At 31.0% G+C, this 16,037-nt stretch overlaps 1 protein-coding gene across 2 annotated transcripts in view; it reads left to right on the top strand.

Moving 5' to 3' along the window:
• Window positions 1-16,037, top strand: part of Kdm3 (Lysine demethylase 3) — a 1,124,787-nt gene that overhangs the window by 1,094,218 nt on the left and 14,532 nt on the right. For both annotated transcript variants that reach the window (XM_075365596.1, XM_075365594.1), the window contains exons 11-17: window positions 73-330; window positions 6,004-8,269; window positions 10,634-10,923; window positions 11,719-11,869; window positions 14,658-14,788; window positions 15,223-15,483; window positions 15,806-16,018. In XM_075365596.1, the coding sequence (XP_075221711.1) occupies window positions 73-330; window positions 6,004-8,269; window positions 10,634-10,923; window positions 11,719-11,869; window positions 14,658-14,788; window positions 15,223-15,483; window positions 15,806-16,018 (3,570 nt within the window). The remainder of the gene's footprint in view (window positions 1-72; window positions 331-6,003; window positions 8,270-10,633; window positions 10,924-11,718; window positions 11,870-14,657; window positions 14,789-15,222; window positions 15,484-15,805; window positions 16,019-16,037) is intronic.

Genomic DNA, 16,037 nt, shown 5'->3' with positions numbered 1-16,037 from the left:
TACTTGTGTGTAATGTATGCAATTTTTTTTGTTTGTTGGATTTTAATATTGGATTTTTTCTTTTTTTTATAGCGTAACATGTGTTGGAATTTGATAAGCACTCTTCCACCCCCGCCTCGTGGGGGTGGGGGTGGATCAGAAGAGGAGAGGAAGAGGGCAGAGGCTGAGCTTCAACATCGTGAAGCACAAGCTGCACATCATCATCAACAGCAACAGCAGCAGCAACAACAGCAGCAGCAGCAACAGCAACAACAGCAGCAGCAAAGATTTTTAGCTGCTAGAGAAAGGGAGAGGGAAAGAGAAAGAGTATATTATTCACAGACTGCTCAGGTAAACTTATAGATTCATTTATTGAGTGGTGTTTACTAATATGAATACTATTACATTTAAATAAAGAATTTCATTAACTTGCCACAGTAAAAAGTATTTTTTGATCGGGTTTTATTTCTGTATTACTAGCAGTAAATATTTGTAATTTATTCTGAGATTTAAGTAGAATTTTTCATTTTTTTGTTCGTATACAAGTTGAATTTTTTGTTCATATGATTTGAACAAAACATTTTGAATGAATTCTTATCGATCATTAAATCTACAATGTTTTGTAGAATTTGGATAATCTGTTTAAACAGGAAAGGTAACTTTCTTATTAAAAGGTGTTTCATTTATAACCTGTTTTAGCCTTATCGGTACAGAAAAGAAGTATCCCATTATTAGAATTTCTGTAAACGTACCGTATAATATAAAATTTATTTTAGTATGTAATGGCAGTGAAATTGTCTAGATTTATTGAAGTTTATAATTTAGGTGTAAAGTGGCTGTCGTCACACTTATTTTCTTTAAATGTCTTGTATCGATTCTAATAATAACCGTTGTTAGTTCTCTATTATTTTATAATGTCAGTGGTGCTATATGGTTTTCAAATATGCGTAATTTTTCTGCCTTTGTTCTGGAAAAAATTGATAGAGGAGAGCAGTTATTTTCCTACACATTTTACTTTTCTTTTTTCTTATTTAATTTTGGGTTAGTCTAGGCTTTGTGTCAGTGAGTTTAGAGGATTTATAAAAAATTATACGCTTACTTTGGTAACCAAATAAGTTTTATTTTAAATCTGTCAGTAGTTTACAGGTGGGATGTCAAAAACCTAATGAACAAAAATAGTAGTAGGCTTGGCAATTTTCACGTAAAAAGAATTTCCCAGGCTTCAGCTCTGTGGGGATTGTTGTTATACAGCAATCAAGACATTTTAAAAGATAAAGTAGAAACATCTTCTGTGCGCTTAGGTTCTGCAGATTTGTTTTATCATTTACATACATATCTTTAATTATATGAATTTATAGGGTAAGTAATACGGTTGTAAATAAATTGATTAAATAAAAGAGTTGTTTGTTTAGTTTTCATTTATTATTTTAATTCCTTTTACAGTATAATTGTTTTTAAACGATGTAAGTAGGCTTCTCAGTGGATAAATTATTTTTTGTTTCTTTTGTTAATAATACAATAATTATATGTTGCAACCAGGATTGAGTTAAATTACATAGTTTTTAAATAATTTGATTTTGTTTATTTTATCTTTCTTCCTTTCCTCCTGTTTTGCAAATTTTTTAAAACTAATTTTACTACGGTTAAATTTTATCAAAAGAGACAACTCTGCTATTTATATAATAACTATATCTATATAATAACTAGAAATAATAGAAGAAAAAAAATTCAATATTGGGAAAAAATCTAATTAAATGATACCACAATCGTCATAACAAGTAAAAAAAAAAAGAAGAATATCCCAGTGACCAGCATTTTTATGTAGTCAATTAATCAATACTTTAATAGAATACAAAATCAAATTTGATAAAATTAGAAGTATTACTGATAAGACAGAGTCTTTCATCTTTCTGACATCCAATTACATTAATATTGAAAACCAGGAAGTTTTTCAGGAAATAAATAAAAAAATGAAATTTTTCATGAAAAAATATATATGATGCATTCAGTTGGATCATTATTATTTCGTGTTTGTAATGTACGAATCTATGTATATGTAATTAACATATTAGTGTGTATGTGTTTATGTAAAAAAAAAATATATATATATATTACTCATACAAATACATCACATATATGTGTGCATGTGACTTACATGTGTTATGTATTGGATATAATATCAATTATTTCATTACAGACTTAATGTTGTGTTATGTATTGGATATAATATCAATTATTTCATTACAGACTTAATGTTATGTACATTTTTGTCAATTGTAATAGTTTTTAAACTGTCTCTCGAGCTGCTTGATGATGCGTGTTCTCCATCTCTTTCTGCTCTGTTCCTTATATTAAAAAGAATTTTAACAAAATTGTAGTATCCTATATCTTATTTGTCTATTTATTTCTGATAATCAAGTTTTTTTTCATTCGGCCAATATTGATAACATTTGTCAGATTTAGAAACAAATAATAAATGAGAAAGAGGTGAAGTATGATGAGCTGTCTATATAATGTATGACTTTCAAGCGGTGATGGTAGGAAGATGTGACCGATTGGAGTTTATTTGTAATAACAAGAAAACAGAGAAAAATGATAATTTGAGGGACAAAAAGAATCGTATGTGTACGGCTTATTCTGTGTACAGAAGTGTCTGAATGTTTTACATTGTTAATTTTATTATTTATCATTATTAGTTTCGAACTAATTATTAAATACTGTTCAAAGTGATGTATTTTATTTTGACAAAAGCTATCAAAATATGATTCAGACTCAGGCAGATTCCTTTGTTCATGTAATGGAAACCCTAATAAATAAGTTTCGAGGCATGTTAGTGAAAAAGCTTGATGTCTGAATTATATGCTTTGTGGTAATATTTTTACTGTGATTGTGTAAAGCGGCAGTGCTGTATGTGTGGGGTAGTATGACTGCTGTTATTAAACTATTATAGTCCCACATTCGTTTAGTAATCTGTATAAGCCTTATGAGAACCCAATCGATCATATATATTATGATATGATGAACCTATTTTATTTGCTTTTCATTTATATGTTCTTTTTGTATATATTTTTTTTCTTATATTTATATACAATGGAACCGACAAGAATTTATTTTAGTAGGAACAACATTTTAAAGCTGAAAATATTGTAATGTTTTAGTTATAAATGTGCATGCAGTTCACCTGTTTACTTATTGTCAACACAAAAATATAAGGAAATATTTTTGAATTGCAATTATTGTAATTAAAATAATTAGGCAATTTTTTAATTGTAAATTTATCTGCCGTTAGTCATTATGTTTGTACCAAAACATGTATAGAGATCATTTCGCATGCGCATTAAAAGGTTTGCATGATTTTATGAGTTATTAGTAAAATTATGGCTGCATATTAGAAACCGATTAATAGTAACCATCTGATTTTATTTATGATTTTTGCCTCTGTTTTAATCCATTGTTGAACTGTTATGAATGTTTTTTTTTTTTGCTCAAAGTAACCTGGTTGATCTCTGACTTGTTTTATCACTCGTTCTACTCGTGTTGATATTTGAAAGTGTTTGAAATCATTTGTATAAATGTTGATAACCTATAAATTAGAATTTATTTATTATCATTATTTTTATAACATAATATTTTCTATAATGTTTTTGGTGAATTGATTATTTTCTATGAGCATTTTTTTATAAACTAATCCTTTTTTTAATGTTACGCATGCAACTTGTCTTAACTTTATGAAATTGTTAGCTAGCTTGCTCTTGTAATTTCTCAGTGATGGTATATTACTTTACAAAATTATTTTTCTGTGATATTTTTTTATATAAAGCTTTTGTAAGTTGCCAGTAAAACCTTTTATTCTTTGAAAAAGAATTAGCTTAAATTTGTTAGTATTAATTTCATTGCGTTGAATGTAAAAGATAAGCTATAGAAACATTAAGTTCTTGCGTTTGTCTGTTATTAAACAATAAAAAAATATTTTTTTAAACAATATCTCATCGCAAAAATGTTAAAAAGAAGCATGATAAGTAGCTAATGAGATTCAATGACAAAATCTTAGTTTTTTTTTTTTTTTTTTAAATAAAATAGGTTAAATGATATGGGAAAATAAAACTGTGCATTATTAATTTTCTATATCGGTATGTATTTGAGGATTATATAGTGTTACTTCTTAACATTAATCTTTACTAAAATGTAAAACAATTCTACAAGTAAAATGTAAAACATTCTACAAGTTTTTGTTGGGTTGTATTTTAGTTAGTATTAAAGAAAAATTTCTATGAGTTTACTTTTGTTTTGGTATTTTATTAAGTTTTTTCTATTTGCTGATTCGGGTATTTTTACCACATTCATCAGGAGAGATTTGATCGCTTAATAATTAAAAACTCATTTTTCCATACTTAAGAATGTTAGAAAAAATGTAAATTGATAATTTTATTATTTTATGCAGACATTAGTATTAATTTTGCTGACTATTGTTGAGTAGGCATTCTCACAGTAATTTAAACCTGTTGATGCTATTTTTTTTTGCAGTTGTAAGCACTCATGTTTCAGAAGTTCTTTTTTGTTTATTTGCTATATTTTCTTTTCTTTATTTTGAAATTAAAATCCTCACTGTATTGTTTTATGTCTTCGTAGGAAGAGATTACAGTGTTCTATATTTTTAATTTCTTTCTATGTTAATTGCCTGTAAATCATCATCATCATCATCACCTTATGTAAATCATCTGTACCATTTCATTAAACAAAATCTCTGCCAAAGTTATTGCATAAGAAATAACTTATTTATACATTGGAAATTGGTAATTTTTTTCATTGTTAAACAATACTGTACACTTGTCTATTATAATAGCACCACAGATTTTTGTTCAGTATATTTCCTTTATTAGTGTTCTTTACTCAACTTTCCTAATGCAAAAATTTTGGTATTTCATAGTTTTCATGTATATACCCCTCGTTTTATATAGTATAAAACTAATAAAGAAATTGAATCTACCTTTTGCTCAAGTCAAGTTTCTAAATACCTAATCCTAGATCAGCTATAGTATATTCTACAGCTAGAATCAAATTTAAAAAATGATAAGAGTTTAGAAATATTGTAAAAATAAATAAGTATAAGAAATATATTAAAAAATATTGTTAGGTAATTTTTCATCCACTTTTTTTATGTTGGTCAACTTGTGTTAGAAATATAAAACTTACATTAACCTTTCTTGAAAAAAAATATTATTTTCACAATCTATATTGGATCGGCTACTATTTATATTTTTTACAATATTTTATGTTTTACATAAAACCGCATCATCTGGTATTCAATTTGAGAGTGCAATTTCATTCATTATCTATACTATGTAGTGGTGATATATTTTGGATTATTGTACTGAAGAATTTGATATCAAATGAGGTTTATTAGCAAAGCATGAGATGATAATACACGGAATAACAAACTTAAATATTGCAACAGTTAATAAAATTATAACAAACATACTCCTGTAAAAATTGGTGTAAAATTGTAGCAGAATGACTGGTGTTACCATTACAGTGAATACAAATAATTGTAAAATTCTTCATTCGTCACCAAATGTATCTATTACCTGGTCATTCCAGTTCTGTTGTTAATTTTCTTTTATTATATGTGATAGTTTTTTTATATTCTTAACAAAAAATTAATGTTGTAGAATCATGATATTACATGAAATATTATACAATATTCTACAACACAACATTGATTTTTATATGAGAAATCATTTTTTGTTTTTATGGTATTAATCTTATGTGTATCATTTAGCTGCAATGTTTCTGATATATTTTCCATACAATGATCTAAGCATGCCTAATTGTAAAGGAATAAATGTATTCAGCTAAAATTTAGTTATAATAATTTTAGTTATAATAATGCTCACTGAAATCAAATAATTTATACTGGCTGCTTTTTTTTATGGTAATTTATTATATGATTGTATATAATTGAATTGTATCATTATAATTAATATGGAAGTAAAGGAGTGGCTAACAAGTTGTTTTTTTTTATAGGTTCAGAGGCCGCCAAGTGTTCCTAGCAAGGTGGAGTATCCACCTCCTCCTGCACACAGCCGTGTCCCTGGTGTCAAGCCGCCCATCAATGAGAAGGTGCAGCCACAGTCAAGTCACACGGCTTTACCAAAGGCCGAGCCAAATTTCAGTCTGTTCGGTTATCCTGCGTATCAGTCGCCCCTTAATTTCATGCAGCCTCATCATGATCCGAGCAAAGTGAAACAAGAACAGAAGACCGGGCCTAGTGCGGTTATATCTCCTTCTCTTATAGTGACTAAAAGTTCCATGGTGACGGGTTTGGACCGTGAACGTGATATCGTTTTGCCAAACCCACCGCCGTTGATGAGTGACCTCAAAAACTCTGTGATCGTAAAGAATGAGGGAAAGAGCCCTCAGAGTGTTGACTCCTCCGGTAAGCCGATGGTAGCACATTCCCCCAGTCCAAAACTGCGTGTGAGTGAGCAGCACTATTTGCCTCCATCTTCTTCATCATCGCAGCTTAAAACATCGTATGAATACAGAAGTCCATCGCAGTCACCACACCCATTATCGCATCCGCATACACCTAGTCCTCACCTTCAGTATGAAGGGCAGAATCTGGCCAGCATAAGCAAAGTACATAATGTACCGGCAATCCATCATAGAGCAAGACAGTCTCCTCATCCTCCTCCTCACAGGCAGAGCCCCCATCCACCTCCTCCTCCTCCTCCTCAGCCTCATCATCGACAATCTCCTCATTCACATCCTCACAGACAGTCACCGCACCAACAGCATCCTCATCCTTCACCACCCGGCACTGTTGTGTACACTAAATCTGCCACAGTTGGCTCTTATCCTTATCCGTCTCCAGTGCCACCATTACAACATTATGTGCCTCCAGTAACAACCCCTCCTAAACCTAAAGTAAGCAGTCCGGCTCCGCCACATATATATGGCAAACCCACAAGCGGTATAACATCTGGTACTCCTGTCTGCAGACCGCAAGAGGTGACATTAAATGCTTTGTCTTTGGCAACCAAGCCTCCTTTAACGACATCACCATACCAGCAACTATCACAGCATCATCCACCACCTCTTCATCAGGTATCGAATTCATTGCCTCCACCTCCTGCTGCTCATTCCTCAATTAACAGAACGAGTAGTGTCATGTTTGACCATCGTCTCTACACCCATCCTACAGCTCCTGGTTTAGCGGTCAGTGTGAAACCACCTCCAACTTCTCCGACATCAAGGAGCTCCCCTTTGCATTTTAATCATGGACCTCATTTAGCAGTGACACCCGCCATACAGAAGGAACCTCTAGATCTGGGTATATCTTCTGTCAAGGAAGAACCAGAAAGTAACCCTTCATCGCCGAAGAGGAAAAGTTCAGAAGAACCAGAACCATTAGACATTAAAAAACGTAGGAGTGAAGGCGCTAGTAGTGAACCAGTGTTATCGCGAGTGAGTGAACCGAGTCCTTTACTCGCTAGTGCAGCCACTACCATCACAACTGTGGTGAACACGGCCGTGGCTGAGAGTCTTGAGCCGTTAAGCGGTGGAGGTGCACCAGGAACACCAGTCCCTTGTTCTAGTCCGGCTAAGCCCGGTAGTGGTGTAGACAGTGAGAAATCAAACAGTCCGGGGCCACGGCCAGTGCACAAGTTAAAGAAGGCGTGGCTTCAAAGGCATTCGGGGGAAGATGGGACTGATGATAAAGATATTGTGGGGAGTGGTAGTTGTGTGACATTACCTCTAACGCTTCCAAAAAAGGAAACAGAGAGTGTCAGTGTAATGTCATCTTTACATAATATAGGTTCAATGGCTGTAAACAGTATAAACAAGACTAAAACTAAAACAAATAACCGTAAAGTAAATAAAGACAATAACAGCAGTAGCGGTAGCGGGAACGGCAATGGTGGTTTGCTCAATGGACATATGCCTGTAAAACTACCTGATGCCGATGACTCCTCAAGTTCTGACCCGGAACGCAAGTCTACCCCTCTAAAACGAGTGCCGCCCAAAGTGAAACGGAAGAAAGGTGGTGTTCGTAAGACTTTAGCTGAAGAAGTGAAAAGAAAAAAGTTAAGTGCTAGCAGTACAGATAGTGAGAAGGAAAGTGGTAGTGAAAAGGAATCTGATGGTGGCCAGGGGCAGCTAGGAAAGAAGGCAGCTGGCAGAGGTGAAGGAGAAAAGGGGACCAAGGATGGTGGACGGAAGCGTGGTCGCAGGCCCAAGTCCTCCAACAACTCAACAACATCTTCGTCGCTTCCAAAAAACGAAGGAGGTTAGTGTTGTTTTTTTTTAGATTTTGAGTAAGCATGTTATTTTTTTATACTGATTGTGTATGACAGTTTTGTTGAATGAGATTAACTAAGTCCAGTTAAATTTTGGAAAAAATGTTTTATTTTTAATTAAAACTAGCTTAGTGTCCTAGAAGGGCAGTTATTTTTTAATGTTAATTTTCAGAATTATGCGCTTTATTTTTTACCCTGTTACACAAAATACAAATCTTCAAACATTAGTTTTTATGATTTGTATTAAGTGATAAAAGCACATGATGAAATTTTTTAAACAGCAGTGTGTGTATTGTTAATGGCCAGTAATATTTATTGTTTTTTTTAGGCTAAACATGTTATTTTGTTGTAGGTTTATTTCTCCTTTTTTAATTTTTTATTCAGATATTTTCTCTTCATTACAAAGAGTTTACTCTCATTTTCTAACTATTGAATATCAACTGTGTTTTCTTTTTATAAACAATATTTGGCTATTGAAACTAATCATTAAACAAATTAGAAACCTGCTGTTACATTTTCTCTTTACACAAGAACAACTATTTCAATAAGATCATTATCGTGTTGTATTTCAACAATTGTTGGTGTTGTGTTTGTTTTCATAAGTTCTCTTCTTGATACCGTGCTATAACCACTGAAAAGTATAATTCGAATGAAAAATCTTAATTTTTTTTTTTTAATTCCAAGCTAATCTTTTGTACTGCATAATATAATTGTCATAAATTACCAACAAATATTGCAATAAAAAATTGGTTGTAATTGTCATTGCTGGAAAATGTATTACAAACATGCAAGTAAAACTGAATTTTCGATAACAAATTTCTATTTTTAGAATTTTTCAGTCAATTTTTTTATAGCTTAAGCTAACTACAGATTATTTGATCAACAATACTGCCCCGACACCAGATTCTTAATTTATTAGAGATTTGGTGTTTTGTAGGTGTTTTTCATCCAAACAGTTTAAGGCATATTCCATTTTTGTCCTCTGAATCTGCTGCATAAGTAAATTTTGTAAATTCTTTTTTTAGAAGGGACATATTAATAATTTCAAACTAATATAATAGTATTTTATGAACAATTATTTATTTTTATTAAAAATATTATGTGAAAATAGGTGACATTATAAATTTAATTTTTTAAATATTTGTTCTTTTATAACAATATTATGTGACATTCATGTCACATAATATTGTTATATTGAATTACTCACTGTCCAGGACATTGAACATTTTTAGCAATAAAAAAATGTCTGTTTGGGTTACATTTACTGATATTTCAGCTGTTAATATCAGAAAGTGTCCCTTTTAATATTTTCACATGTGTTTTAATGTGTTGAGGTTGTTGTCATGTGAACTTGTGTTAAGTTCATTTATTCACTTTATAATCAGTTGAGTCATACAGATATATGAAAATATTTATTACTGATGTAAGTGAGCCCTTGTTCGTTGCTAATGTTGGCTGCAGGTCCTTTTCACCGTAAAAGGTGAAAAGGACCTGTCTCCATCTGTGTCTGTCCAAAGCCTTCTCCTTCTTTCCCTTGTAGTTTCCACAGTCATCACTTCATCTGTTTCCATCTTCTGCTGACCCTTCCAATGCAGTTCTCAAGATTCCACTTCCTAAATGCATGACCCTAACCAGTTTCTTTTTCTTTAGTGTATTTTCTATATAAGTGCTCTTTCTTCTTTAGTCCTGCTCATTCCTCATTCATTCTGTCAGTTTTACTTTCTTCTTTCTCCATATTCACATCTCAAAAGCCTTGATCAAGTTCTCCCTCCCTCTTCCTTAACATTCACGTATCACTTTCATACAATAAGACATTCCAAATTTAGCATTTGCCTAACCTCTTTGTTAGCTCTAAATTCAGACTTTTACTACATAGTAATTTCATCTTCTTACTAATGTGGTTTCTTTAGTAAGAGAGTAAGAGTCTTCTTACTTTCTCTTCCTGTAACGTTAAAATTCATTTAATGCTGCCTTTCAGATATCACATTAGATGTTTCATTCTAGATTGTAACTAATAAGAAAGATATATTTTAATTTTAATGTTAACTGAAGGTTGCTTTTTTTTTTTAGTAGTTTAAAGAGTATTAATAAATTATAGTTAAGAGATAGCTGAAGGATTTTTTTGCTTATAGTATTGGTATTTACTTATAAAAGTTTTTTATTACTTATCCTCCTTGTAGCAAGCTCATATTGTATGTATTATTGTTTTTACTATATATTTTGTAAACATCTTCTAGCTATTGATTTTAACAATGCATAGGAGGTTTGTGTACTGTATATAGTGAAGATGATTGTTTAGTATATTTCTGTTTTAATCATTTTGTTACTTATGTCTCTATTAATCTTTTATGTAGGTGAGGAGCCGCGGGGAAAAAAGCCAAGGGAGGAGCCCCCGGCCCCTTTTCAAAAGCCTCCAGTTAGTCAGCTAAAGAAGAGCGGTGAAAGTTTTTTACAAGATGGGCCGTGTTTTGAAGTGGCACCAAAATTAGCAAAGTGCCGTGAATGTCGTTGGACACCCAATCAACGTTCACGGAATATGCCCAATATTTTCTGCCGTTTCTATGCATTCCGGCGGTTGCGATATACAAAGAACGGCCAGTTAGCTATCGCTGGTTTTTCCGATCCTCATAGAGATGCCACTCCTGTAAGTATCAGCTGAGAGATTATTAAAAGAGTTGTATTGTGTAATTTATTGCAGAATTACATTTTTAATAACCTTAATATACACTGTGTTTTGTATTTTCATGTAATCTTTTTATATTTGGTTACAGAAAGCATCTTTGTTGCACTATTGAGTCTTAATATTTGAACTGTGCTGTTTTAATAATTGCTAGTTCATGTTTCATTAAGTATTGTTTTTGTTTATACCGCCAAGGCCCTGTTGTAGAAGCTACATTCCTTTAATTAATGTGTTAGTATTCATTTTCTTGGGCTAGTATGAATTTGTTAGATTGTCAGTAAAAGTTTTAATTTACAAACCGGTTAAAAAAATGATAAAATATAGCTTTTAATTTTATGTAGTTGCAAATTACTGGGAAAAGTTTTTATATAGACTGCATTTTTTTTTTTTATAGATTTTAATTACCTAGGGATTAAGCTTATTCTGTGGAAAGCTATCTCATGTTTAAACAACCGTTGTCCTCTAGTTGTATTTGTAGTATGTGTAGATAGCTATTTTTCTTACCACATTTAACCTCATATACTTGAAGCTTTGCATGCCATTAGTGGTATGAAACGTTTGGACATGGAAAAATGTCAAGTCTGGCCAGAATTTAAGCTTATATAAAACCTTATGTATGAAAGATAAAAATATTATTACTCTGTTATGGAGTGAACTTCAGAATTTATTTATAGGGCTTATTTTACAGATTGTGTGTATTTATAATTAATAATTAATACCACTTTTATTTTCTTGTTTATCAATTACCTTCTTTTATAGGATGATTTGAAACTTTGGCTGCCTATGCCTGATAATCCTCCCTCTGATCTAGATGAAGATTTGTCACAGTTTTTATTAATGCAGGTCGGAGATAAATTCTGTGATCTTTTAGAACAAGAAAAAGAAGCTATATCCGTCCATATGTCTGAAGGTAATTTTAGTTTGTAAGAAATTCTTGATTTTTGTTAATATTATTGTACTAATTGGACATAGATCTGGCCATTATAGACAGGATAAAGCAGCTAAATGTTGAAATTATACCTCTCACTATCACCCTGCACATAGTTTATTTCCCTTCTTTGGTAAGCTTGTACGCCGTTAAAGTTTCAGTTCATAAATTCATTCATAAATCGCACCCATTCTCTTATATCTTTGTATGAGCACCTTGTTCTTTTGCATTTCTCTGAATTGTATAATGTTTTCATTACTATTAACAAATATCATTTTTTAAATGTTAAATATGTTAATGTATATAAATAATAACTAAAAATTAAATTTATTGTATATTGTATTTTTGCCAGTAATTTATCTCGATGTACAGAATGAGTTATAAGTGTCTGAATTGTAAAGTGGGTATAGTAATAAGTGATTGTGTCTATCAAGGTGTTGGAACATAATTGCCTAAATTCTTGATTCAGTCATAATTTTTTTTTGTGAAATCTTTCTTGAAGAAAATATTGTTCAAAAGTAAGATCAGTGTTATAAAAATGTCAGACTTATAATTTTAAAAGACTTAGAAGATTAAAAATGTTAAAAATATCTTGATTATATTTAAAGACAGAAGGTAATAAACATATGATTTAATGCCAAATTGTGTCTGTCTTATCTTTAGTTTCTAATTATTTATTTTTGAAAGAATTATTATTTGGTTATATTTATTGTTTTTTTCATTCATATTGGGCTTTTTTGGGTTAACTAAGTGACTAATGGTTTTTTGTATTTATTCTTGAAAGAAAAATAGCCAATCCTTGTTGTTTAGATGATTAATATTCATTATTTATGTTATCTATTTTTTTTACCCTTCAATGAATTGGATCACATAAATGAAGTTATACATTTATATTTGTTTAATATGGATTATTTTCCTGTTGTAAACCTGTTAAAATACAGGTGGCGTGAAAGTCACTTGACACTAGATAAAAAATAATTATGAATAGCAAAAAAATTTTTACAAATTAAAAAAAAATTAACAATAGCAAAATGTAGTATATCATTATTTTAGTCCATGATATTGTTATTACAAATTGTTAATTCAGTCGTATCAAGTTGCCAATAAAATGACAATCACTGCTAACAGCCTAGATCTGTATCTCAGTGTATTGAAGTGAGCTGTAGTGTCTGATTTGGTTTTCTGTGAAGCAGTTATAATGATGTTAATGAAAGAAGAAAGGATTTTCGATTTAAAAACTTTTTATAAAAGTGGTGCTGCTGCAATTATTAATGAGTGGGGTAGACATTTTGCATCAAACACTCCCACTAGACAAACAGTGTATGACATAAGAGATAAATTTGAACATCTGTTATGGATGCCCCAAAATCTTGCTGTGTCCAATAACAGTTGCAAAGAGGAAAATGAATTGCACATATGTTTAGCAGTGATGCAAAGTCTATGAAAATCACCAAGACAATTAGCCATTGAGCTGGAGTTATCACAAAGGTCCGTACAAAGAATGTTACACAAAAATAAATTTAAGTCTACATTCTACGTTTACTTCATGGGCTACTTGAGAATGACCCAGATCAACATCTTCAGTTTTCTGAATTGATGCTTAAGGAACAGAAACAAAATAACAAGATTCATTAAAATTGTGTGGTCTGATGAGGCTAATTAATTTAAGTTGTGGACAAGTTAGTAGACATAACTGCACTTACTGACATACTGAAAACCAACATCTTGTGTTAGTGTTTCTGGGGCATTATCATCTTTTGGCAAACTCGAGCTGTACGTTTTTGAAGGAACAATGATGGGCTAAGTACTTGGACATATTTAAAGATTACGTGATATCTGGACTCATGATATGTGCTGAAAACATTCAAGCGATTTGCTTCTAACATAATGGCTGGCGCTCATCCACATTAAGTCACTGCAGTCCACAATTTGAATGAAATGTTTGGCAGAAGAGTAATCGTTTGACGGGCTGATATTGACATGCCTCCATGTTCACCAGATATTATGCCAATGGGTTTTTCATATGGGGCGTAGTCAAGGAGTCTTGCTTTATTCTAGAAAGCCCTATACTGTTTATGAACTTAGAGATTACATTTATGACTCATTCAATGATTTAGGCAGTGATAGAGAACTTTGCTGTGGAGTGTGTAACAGTTTTCCCAAAAAGACTGCAAAAATGTATTAATGAAGATGGAAAAAACATCTTGAACATAAAATATAATTGTAAGTATTGTCTGTAATAAGTAAACTAAGATAAATTCAATACTTTTATATAAACAAGTGTCAAATAACTTTTGCACCACTCTGTATAATCATAAACTGAAATTTATTTTATACATTACATTAATAATCATTTTGGTCTAATCTCAGTTTTTTCAAGAATGATTGCTCAAATATTAGGCAAGATAAAATCAGCTTATAGTTGTGATATAAGAGCAATCTTAAAAAACTTTTTATTTTTTTTAAATTAAAAATATAATTTCTGTTTATAAAATTATATCGGATTACTTATTAATTGCTTTTTTGCAATTGGTTGTTATGTACTACAAATGTAAAGTTTTATTTACCACTAATAGCAATTTGTATTTGGTTTGATCATCCTCAAACTTCCTAAAGCATTAATAATAATTTTACTTCAGCCAAGAATTACTTAGACTTAAGAATTACTTAGTAACAGTTACGTGATTTTGCAACTAATTGTAGTATGATTTTAATTACTATATTTAAAAAATATAAGCGTGGTAACCTTATTCTTCAATTTATGTTTCAGATAAAACAATAGCTTGGAAGAGAGTCGTTCAGGGTGTCCGTGAGATGTGTGATGTGTGTGAAACAACGTTATTCAATTTTCATTGGGCGTGTAGCAAATGTGGTTTTGTTGTTTGCATTGACTGTTACAAGGTGTGTACATATTAAATTAATACAATTTTTATGTTGTTGATAATTACAATTAAAAATGAAAAAAAAAATTGGTGCAAACTACTTACGCTTAATCTTTTATCTGTTTTATTTTTATTTTCTTGATTTTTTGTAAAAAATGTTTATTTACATGGAAAGTAATCAAGTTTTATGTGTTTTTTTATGTTAAACCAAGCTATTTTAAAACGAATATCAAATCATAAAACTATTTTTTACTAAATAACTGATAAATAAGTTCAAATTTTGTGCGTGGAACTATGTTATGAAAATTTTCTTTATAATGAATGAAAAATGCCAGTCATCATCAATGATTCAAGTCTATATGATGTTCTATCATTCCATATCAACATCAGCAGAATAATTAATAGTATTTTTAATTTGTCTTTTTTTTAAATAATTTTTTCCTTTTCTTACAGAGTCGTAAGAATGGAACTACAAAGATGTGGGGTGAGCCTGGTCGTGATAGGGATGATGTATCTTGGTTATTATGTACAAACAGACAGCCGCATGAACAGGAGAAATTAATGTTAACTCAGATTATTGCAGGCGATTCTTTACAGACATTAGGACGTAAGGCACATGAGACAAGAGCACAATGGGGTATTCAAATGAATTGTGGCTGTCCTTTGGCTCAGACCCTTCCGGTTCAGATAAAACCAAGAAATGGCATTTGCAAGGTACGTAATTATTACTTTGAATATTTATTTTAGGGTTAAGTTTTTACTTCTCAAACATTATTTGTTCATATTTTTTAATTATTAAATGTAACATCTTAAGTTTACAATATAAAAAAAATTAAAGCGTTCATTATTGTAAACTTTTTAATAGGCTACTGCTTTTTTCTAGTTTTGTATTTTTATTGTATTAAAAGCATATGCTTGTTTTATTCATCTGATTTTATTAGTAATATAGAGTTAGTTACTTTACTTAGATGTGTGCAGTTTTATCAGAGTAAAATATGTTGATTGAACTTATTATATTTTAATTAAAATTTTTCAGGAATTGCTCAAGAATATTCGTAAGAAGAAAACTGAGCCTGTCAATGGTAAAGTAAAGAAAGAGAAACAGGAAAAAGATGATGGGTCCACAGAAGAGGATGATACATTTGATGAAGATGATAAGTGCATTGACAAGAGTTCTCCATTGGATTGGCTGGCTGATATTGCATTAATAGGAAATGATGAAGAAGAGATCAATAACATCAGAAACAAGGTAGACTAATTATAATTGT

The sequence above is a fragment of the Lycorma delicatula genome, chromosome 5 (genome assembly GCF_047948215.1).
Source record: "Lycorma delicatula isolate Av1 chromosome 5, ASM4794821v1, whole genome shotgun sequence".
NCBI classification, from domain to species: Eukaryota; Metazoa; Arthropoda; class Insecta; order Hemiptera; family Fulgoridae; genus Lycorma; species Lycorma delicatula.
This window is presented reverse-complemented; position numbering and strand designations above follow the sequence as displayed.